The 9,312-nt window shown below is 51.8% G+C and overlaps 1 protein-coding gene across 1 annotated transcript in view; it reads left to right on the forward strand.

Annotated features, from left to right (window-relative positions):
* HDAC1 (histone deacetylase 1) overlaps window positions 1-9,074 on the forward strand; it is a 45,104-nt gene extending 36,030 nt beyond the window's left edge. Inside the window, exons 13-14 of the mRNA XM_069757040.1 lie at window positions 6,544-6,592; window positions 8,257-9,074. Coding sequence (XP_069613141.1) covers window positions 6,544-6,592; window positions 8,257-8,284 — 77 coding nt within the window. The 3' untranslated portion in view covers window positions 8,285-9,074. The remainder of the gene's footprint in view (window positions 1-6,543; window positions 6,593-8,256) is intronic.
* Window positions 9,075-9,312: the final 238 nt, after the last annotated feature.

The following is a 9,312-nucleotide window of genomic DNA, read 5'->3' on the forward strand; positions in this document are numbered from 1 at the left end:
CTTTATCGCCTCTCATTGGGGGACACAGGAACCATGGGTGTATGCTGCTGCCACTAGGAGGCTGACACTATGCAAATAAAAAAGTTAGCTCCTCCTCTGCAGTGTACACCCCACCGACTGGCATTATACTCTTCAGTTTAGCTTAGTGTCAGTAGGAGGTGGACACGGGTCTTACATTAGACCCTTATCTACCTCAATGTGCGTCGTTTTCTTTCAGGTTTTTCCGGAGGGATACAGGGTGAGCAGTCACACCTGTAGTCCCACAAGCGGACTATGAGTACGGTGTGTACTGCCACCCCGTATCCTCATAGATCCCTCTCCAGGACCAAGATCCTAGCACACAAGCGTGCTCAGAAGTCCGGTCCTGGCTCCGTCCCCCACCCACTCGCCCACCAGAGCCTGTCGGTTGGAGGAGACGAGGACGTCCATCAGCTCCCTGGACGTCTCACCCCCTTTTAAGGTTAGTACCGGCGTGGGACGTTTAGGTGAGTATTTTCCCTATCCCGTCCCAGATCCTTATTGGGGGGGGGGGTTCTTGTTAAGGGCTCCCAGACGGTGACCCTCTCTTACCCGGTCATCGCCTGTATCCTTTGCGGCGCGGCCGATATTTTATCGGTGATCCTGGAGTTCCAGCATTTTTCCCTATAATACAAGGGCCTTTCTGCTCCAGCGCGGGGCCCCTTCTGGCCGCAGCGCTCTTTTCCCGTGTCCAGCACCTTCCTTCTAGACAGCCCTTGGCTGCCGTACGCTCCATTCCGCGGCGCACTACCAGCGCTGCGGTTTTTCACTGGGCACTGTCCTCAGCGCGGCAGCCCTGCAGTCTATCGCGCCGCTTATCGCTGCGGTGCATCGCTCCGGCGCATCGCTCCGGCGCCGTAGGAGGTGCTTATCTGCGGCGCCCTTCAGCGACGCAGCCTGACAGGCTGCGGCGCCTGTGCCGCCAGCCTCGCGGCGCATTGCTCCGGCACTCTGTACCGGCGCCGCGACTCGTTTTCCCGGCCGCCGGTCCCTAATTTAGACCCCGGCTTCGGCCGGGGCCTACTTCCGGTCGTCGGATCCCTCACTTCCGCTTCTGCGGGCGGGCTTTTTTCCCGCCCGACATACTGTGTCCTGCCCACCGGCGCCTCTGCGTCTGGCTCCGCCCCCTTCCTCGTGGGACACTTGTCTGGTGTGAGCATCGCTTCACACTACAGCAGCAGCAGCCCTTGCAGTGCCTCACACAGCGCGCCACGCTCCTTCGCCCGCATCCTCTGTGGGCTCAGCATTTGCAGTATACAGCACCTCAGGGGATTTCTCCACCGAGGACAAGTGGGACATCTTCCAGGACCGGGTCCGTGAGTAGCTGCACTGCAGACTGACACCCTTCTCTGCCCCACTGTCCCCTAACCCACTGGCATCTTCAGGGATCTCTCAAAATGTCTTCTAAAGGGGGCCGCTCTCGCCCCCCTACTTCTTCATCTTCTGCCTTAGTCACGTACTTTGCATGTTCGTCCTGTAACAGCAAACTTCCCTCAGGTCAGTCCTCCCCGCTGTGTCAGTCCTGCAGCAACCCGATTGTTCCCACTGCCCAGGATCCCCCGGCCGTTCCGCCCGAGAGTGATCCCCCCATCCCAGGCTGGGCCGCCTCTCTGTCCCAATCGGTGGCTGATTTAACACGGGTATCTCAAACCTTGGTGTCCGCGCTGGATCGGTTACCCCTGCAGACCCCTGCCGTGGCCAGCGGGTCGCAGGAACCGCCACCCGAGACCTCCTTGCCAAGCTACAAAAGGTCCAGACAGGAACGTCGGTCTGAGTCCTCTTCGCGTTCCATCTCGCCGCCCGGCCACCCCCCCCCCCCCCCCCCTCCATAACCCCCCCCCCCCCCCGCGGTTGGTGTCGCACCGATCCTCCTCCCCTGAGTCAGGCGAGGCTTTATCTGATGCGCCCTCAGAGGAGATTTCGGAGCTGGATCCTAGCCAGATCGCCACCATGAGTGAGTCGGTCCAAAACCTCATTCGGGCTATAAACCAAACCTGTGGCATTAAGGATCCCTCTACGGAACCCGCAGATCAGGCGGTTTCGTTTAGACGGGCCAAACCACCTTCAAAATTTTTCGCTCCTCATCCTGAATTCGAGGAAATTCTGACCAGAGAGAGAGAGAATCCGACCAGACGTTTTCAGAGGGGAAAACGCCTGGGGGTGTTATATCCTTTTTCACCAGAACTTACCGCCAATTGGACGGTCTCTCCCTCGGTGGATCCCCCTGTCTCCAGGCTGTCCACCAACACTGTGCTTCCACTGTCCGGCGGAGCGTCTCTGAAGGATTCTAACGACAGAGTTATAGAATCCTTCGCGAAATCTGCCTTTGAAGCGGCCTCAGCAGCGCTATGCCCAGCCTTTGCTTCCACTTGGGCTTCAAAATCCATCTCAAAATGGGCCAAGGATCTACGGCGAGGTATCCTGGACGGGGCTCCTCCCGCGCAATTAGCGGAACTTGCCAACCAGATTTCCCACGCTGGTGATTACCTGGTTTCCGCCTCCCTGGATGTCGCGTCTTGTGCGGCTCAGGCTTCCAGCAATGCCGTTGCCATCCGCCGGACCGTTTGGCTCAAGGCCTGGCAGGCGGACTTGTCCTCCAAAAAGTCCCTCACTAGTCTGCCCTTCCAGGGCTCTCGCCTCTTTGGTTCCCAGCTGGACCAAATAATTAAGGACGCCACCGGGGGTACAAGTTCTCTTCTCCCCCAGGCTAAGCCTCGTCGCCCTCCTCCTAGACGGCAGTTTCGCTCGTTTCGGCCTTTTCGTCGCTTCGCTGCATCAAACTCTTTTTCCCAGCAGCAACAGAGGCCACAGGCACGTCAAGAGAAGAAGGCGGTGTCCTTCAGGCCCACTCCGTCCTGGCGTCCTCGCTGTTCCCAGGGTAGATCGTCCAGGCCCAGGACTGGAAGATCCACTTCCGCATGACTCTGCAAGACTCCAGCCCAACTCCCAGGTTGGGGGGCCGTCTTCTCCGTTTCAGGGACGTCTGGATTTCCGCAGTAGAGGATGCATGGGTCAGGGAAGTTGTATCCTCGGGATACAAAATAGAGTTCGCCTCCCGACCCAGAGATCGTTTTTTCCAATCTCGTCCTCCAAAAGATCCCGCTCTGGTTCCGGGCTTCTTCGCAGCCATCGCTTCTCTGCTCAAATCCGGGGTAATTGTTCCCGTCCCAGAAAAGGAACGGTACACGGGTTTCTACTCGAACCTTTGTGGTACCGAAAAAAGACGGCAAGGTTCGTCCCATTCTGGACCTCAAATTGCTGAACAGGAGGGTTCGCCTGAGACACTTCAGGATGGAATCCCTTCGTTCAGTAATTGCTTCCATGGAGGCTCAGGAATTTCTATGTTCTATAGATATCCAGGACGCCTACCTACATGTTCCAATATTTCCCGGACATCACCGTTTCCTGCGCTTTGCAGTGCAACAAGATCATTTTCAGTTCGTCGCCCTGCCGTTCGGTCTCGCAACCGCGCCAAGGGTGTTCACGAAAATCATGGCGGCGCTGATGGCCATTTTGAGGGTCAGAGGCTTGGTCCTGTTTCCATACCTCGACGACCTCCTCATCAAGGCTCCGTCCTTTGCTCAGGCCCGCGAACGCTTGTCCATTGTCCTCGACACCTTATCCCGTTTCGGATGGCTGGTCAACCGGAAGAAGTCCTGCCTTATTCCTTCTCAGCGCATCATCTTTCTGGGCATGCTCTTCGACACTCGTCAGTCCAGAGTCTTCCTTCCCAAGGACAAGAGATCCACCCTTTGTCGGGACATACTCTTGCTCCAGGGTCCTCGGCCTCCCTCCCTCCGATCGGCCATGAAGGTTCTGGGGAGGATGGTAGCTACCTTGGAAGCGATTCCCTTCGCTCAATTCCATTCTCGACCCCTTCAGCAAGCCATTCTGTCTCAGTGGGACAGGTCGGTCTTCTCCCTGGATCGGCCGATCAGACTCTCCTTTCGGGTCAAGCGGTCTCTCAACTGGTGGCTGACGTCTCCTCTCATCTCCCAGGGCAGGTCCTTCCTTCCGGTTCACTGGCAGGTGGTGACAACGGATGCCAGCTTGATCGGCTGGGGTGCGGTTTTTCGCCACCTGACGGTTCAGGGCCGTTGGTCGCCGCAGGAGTCTGCTCTGCCGATCAACGTCCTCGAAATTCGGGCCATCTTTCTGTCCCTCCGTCATTGGGAAAGGATCCTCAGGGGCCTTCCAGTCCGGATCCAGACGGACAACGCCACGGCTGTGGCATTTGTCAACCATCAGGGGGGGACTCGGAGCTCCCTGGCCCTTGCCGAGGTATCCAAGATCCTCCTTTGGGCAGAGGCAACGGTTCCGGTGATATCCGCGGTGCATATCCCCGGCGTGGAAAACTGGGCCGCCGACTTCCTCAGCCGCGAGGGTCTCGCGGCAGGGGAATGGTCCCTGCATCCGGAGGTCTTTCATCAGATTTGTCTTCGATGGGGAACTCCGGATGTGGATCTCACGGCGTCTCGAATCAACAGGAAGGTTCCGCAATTCGTCTCCAGGTCACGCGATCCTCTCGCAGTGGGCGTCGATGCTCTGGCCATTCCTTGGTCACAGTTCGAGCTGCCCTACCTGTTCCCACCCCTTCCATTACTGCCCAAACTGTTGAAGAAGATCAAAGCGGAAGGGGTGCCGGTCATCCTGATCGCCCCGGATTGGCCCAGGAGAGCTTGGTTCGCGGAGCTTGTCAACCTTCTCGCGGACGCTCCCTGGCGCCTTCCAGACAGGCCCGATCTGCTGTCCCAGGGTCCGATCTGCCACCCGAATTCTCGGTCGCTCAGTTTAACGGCGTGGCTGTTGAGACCGCGGTTCTAAGAGCGTCCGGCCTTTCGGACCGGGTGATTCACACCATGATTCAGGCTCGGAAGCCTTCGTCTTCCAGGATCTACTACCGCACCTGGAAGGCCTACTTCCGTTGGTGCGAGTCCAACCGCGTTCCGCCTATGGTTTTTTCCCTGCCTTCTCTTTTGGCCTTCCTTCAGGCAGGGCTGGATTCGGGCCTGGCTCTTAGTTCCCTGAAGGGCCAGGTCTCTGCGCTTTCCATCCTCTTTCAGAAGTCCTTGGCCTCTCGGCCACAGGTTAAGACCTTCTTTCAGGGGGTAGCCCACGCCGTCCCGCCGTACAGGGCCCCTGTGGAGGCATGGGACCTAAACCTAGTACTGGACGTTTTGAAGGTTTCTCCCTTTGAGCCTCTAAGGGAGATTCCTCTATCAGTGTTATCTTGGAAGGTGGCCTTTCTGGTGGCCATCACTTCCATTCGCCGCGTTTCCGAGCTGGCGGCACTGTCTTGCCGCCCTCCGTTTTTGGTCATTCACCAGGACAAGGTGGTTTTCCGACCCCCACCTTCTTTTCTTCCTAAGGTGGTTTCCACCTTCCACCTCAACGAGGACATCGTTCTACCTTCCTTTTGTCCAGCTCCGACTCATCCTCTGGAGCGATCGTTGAACAAGCTAGACCTCGTCAGGGCAGTGAGGATTTATCTGGATAGAACATCCTCTTTTCGGAAGACGGATTCGTTTTTCGTCATTCCTGATGGCACGCGCAGAGGCCACCCGGCTTCTAAAGCGACTATTGCTCGATGGATCAGAATGGCAATTTTGGAGGCTTACCGGGTCAAGAACAGAGTGCCCCCTCCTGGGATTAAGGCTCACTCTACCCGGGCAGTCGGCGCCTCCTGGGCGGTGCACCACAGGGCTTCCGCCCTACAGCTTTGCAAAGCGGCAACTTGGTCTTCCATCCACACGTTCGCCAAATTTTACAAGGTCCATACCTACGCATCGGCGGACGCCAGCCTAGGCAGAAGGATCCTGCAGGCGGCAGTGGTGAGTCCTCTGACCTGATGGAAGTCTGTTTTTCCCACCCTTGGGACTGCTTTGGAACGTCCCATGGTTCCTGTGTCCCCCAATGAGAGGCGATAAAGAAAACAGGATTTTTGGTTGCTTACCGTAAAATCTGTTTCTTGAAGCCTCCATTGGGGGACACAGCTCCCTCCCAATGTTTTCTGTTATCTGTTCTATGACTGTTCTCACGTTACAGTTCTCAAGTTTGTGGTTATGGTTTTTCAACCTTGTTTCATTATCTCCTACTGCTTTCTCACTAACTGAAGAGTATAATGCCAGTCAGTGGGGTGTACACTGCAGAGGAGGAGCTAACTTTTTTATTTGCATAGTGTCAGCCTCCTAGTGGCAGCAGCATACACCCATGGTTCCTGTGTCCCCCAATGGAGGCTTCAAGAAACAGATTTTACGGTAAGCAACCAAAAATCCTGTTTTTCTTGTGCAAAATTAGTATCATTATTGACCTATACTATAAAACATTTTTTTTTATCCCTCATGCTGAACTCCCCAAAAAATGACACAATTAAAATATCCACAATGCCCTTAATCTTTATCAAGAGTGGAATAAAAGACCTCTTGTTCCCACTATAAAACAAGTTTCAGGAAGGATTTCTCCCATTCTGATGGTGGTTCATGTTTGATTTTTACTAGTATTATGACCAAGTTAATCCTTTTGCAGATGGTAAAGAAGATGACAAGCTAAAAGAGGATAAGATGGATGCAAAACGGTATGAATTTAAATTTTCTCCAACATTGGCAACAGTTGACATCGGGGGCTTTGCTAGGGTCAGAAAAGATCAGGGGCGCAGAGAAAAAAAAACGTAACACCACTGATAACACAGTGATAGCGCTGAATACAGAAAATGTCACCTGCAGTCCTATGTAACACCACATAGTACAGATAATGTAGTAGTAACCTGCAATCCTATGCAACACCACATACCACAGTGATAACTCAATGCAGGTAATGTAGTAGATGTTACCTGCAGTCCTATGTAACACCATAGATAACACAATTATCATACAAGGCAACAGAACCAAACTAAAGTGCAATAAAACATGCAATGGATGATTGGAATAAAGTGTGTTGCTTGGAGATCGCTGTCCACACAATTGTGCATCGATGTCCGTGTGTGTAATACGTGTGGCAACCGTGTGCCACATCAGTACCAAACGTACTGGAGCCTGGGAAGCAGCGGTACAGTTAGCCCTGTTCCCAGTCGCTGGGTGCTACCGCTCTCATCATTCTGTGAACTGCAGGCAATCAGCGCGAGCATGGGAGAATGTTGTTATATTCAACTGATAAAAGCGAGAGCAGGCGGCGGCTGATGGGAGTATTGGTCAGCTGCTGCCTGCGCTATAAATAAATCGGCATTGGTTACCCTGTGTTTTTGATATCCAGCCATGCAAAACTGTCAGCTGTGTGCTGCAATAATAAAGTCCCCCATGTTATTTTCTTTTTCGATTATTTAAATACATAATTTTAATAAAATGGCCCCCCATTTTTGACAACCAGATGTGCTAAAGCAGACAGCGGGGGGGCTGGTATTCTCAGGCTGGTAAATGGCCATGGATATTGACCCCCAACCTAAAAAATAACAGCCCGCAGCTGCCCAGAAAAGGCACATCTATTAGATGCGCCAATTCTGGCGCTTTGCCCGGCTCTTACCGCTTGTCCTGTGGCGGTGGCAAGTGGGGTAATATTTGTGGGGTCGATGTCACCTTTGTATTGTCTGGTGAAATCAAGCCCACGGCTTAGTAATGGAGAGGTGTCTATAAGATCCTATAGTTATATGATAAATAAAGACACAGCTAGAATAAAGTCCTTTATTTGAAATAAAAACAAAACACCGTTTTCCATTTTTATTTAAAAATAACACCGTTATACTCTCATAACGCCCATTCCATTGAAGCTCTCGTCTCTTGTAATATAACAAAAATAAAAAACCACCATATTTCTCACCTATCCGACATGGAGACCCCTCTATTCTTGGTAGCCAGCCTTGCTGACAGCTGAGGGTTGCATCCCGCAGCTGTCAAGTTTTTCCTGGCTGGTTATCAAAAATTCAGGAGAACCCAAACCAATGCTCTCACTGTTATTAGCGGCAGCAGGTGTAGGCTGATGAGAATAGTAGTCTTATTAGCTGCCGCCTGCTTTCACTGTTATCAGTTGAATATAACAATCAACCTTCTCCCTTGCTCACGCTAATCCAGCACGAGCAGAGAAGAATGATGCGAGCGTTCTTCAGCACCCAGCGTTGGGGAACAGCGATAACTGTACCGCTGTTTCCCAGGCTCAGGTACTTGTCACACTAGTGACACACGGATGTCATGCCCAATTTTTAGACATTCCAACTCATCGCTGATGAATTCTCCTTCAATATTTTCACAGGGTAAAAGAAGATACCAAAATGGCCTGATCCTGACTGGTGAAAAAAAAAAAAGCATCTGAAGACCAAGAGATCCTTGCGGTCTTAACTTTTATATATGCCTTGTACAGTGACTCTTACAAAATAGACTCACGTGGACTAAATTATTACTATCCCTCTGGTTGGGGACGGAGGGAATTAAACCAGATGGAGCTTGCCTTTCTGATTGTTCATGTCTTTGTAGGCATTAATTCCTATGCCGCTTTCTCTGTTGGGGGTGACTCTGTTTTGCTCCAACTCTGCTCTTCATGTGAGAAGCCGGATGAACCACGTTAATTTTTTTTTTTTTTTTTACTCTGTTATTTAAAGTATTAATTCTAGTACACCGGTGCTGTATTCTTTGTCTGCAGCCAGTTGTCCTGCACCATAATGTTTGCTCTCTGATGTTGAAGATTCTTTATTCTTACGTGTTGGTTGAGCATGCTCGTTTCCAATGGGGCAAGAGAGGGAAAACCCAGCCGTCTTCCAGTTGGGGCTTATGATCCTAATGGGGACAGAGACATGCAGGCCTCTCTTCCCATCACTCTTCAGGGATTTCCTGTTGGGGTAATGCTGCTACATCATCCCATTATAAAGCCTGTTCAGCAGTTATCTGTTACCTCATAGGGGTTGCTATTTGGGTTTCTACATGTAATATTACTCTGGGACTGGAGGGGCGCACAGATGGAGTTCAGCGGGTTTATATATCATTTTTTGTGACTGGGTTTTGATTCAATTATTTTTTTTTTCTTTTTTTATGGTTAAGTTGTGGAGAAACTTTGTAATAAAACATTTTTCCGCAGACCAGTATACTCATACATTCCCTATTTCTATAGGTGCTTTCACAGAAAGCTATTATATCATTATACTTTGCAAATTTTTCTGTGGGTAGTTATATGCATGTATTTGATAATTTGCTATGGTCCCTCTTGCTGGTATGATAATTGGACATTCCCCCCAGGAAAGTCACAGGATATAGATGCTGAATAACAGTCACATGAATTGATTTAGCTAAAAGTGAAGACTTTCAGAAAAAAATA

The sequence above is a fragment of the Ranitomeya imitator genome, chromosome 3, assembly GCF_032444005.1.
Source record: "Ranitomeya imitator isolate aRanImi1 chromosome 3, aRanImi1.pri, whole genome shotgun sequence".
NCBI classification, from domain to species: Eukaryota; Metazoa; Chordata; class Amphibia; order Anura; family Dendrobatidae; genus Ranitomeya; species Ranitomeya imitator.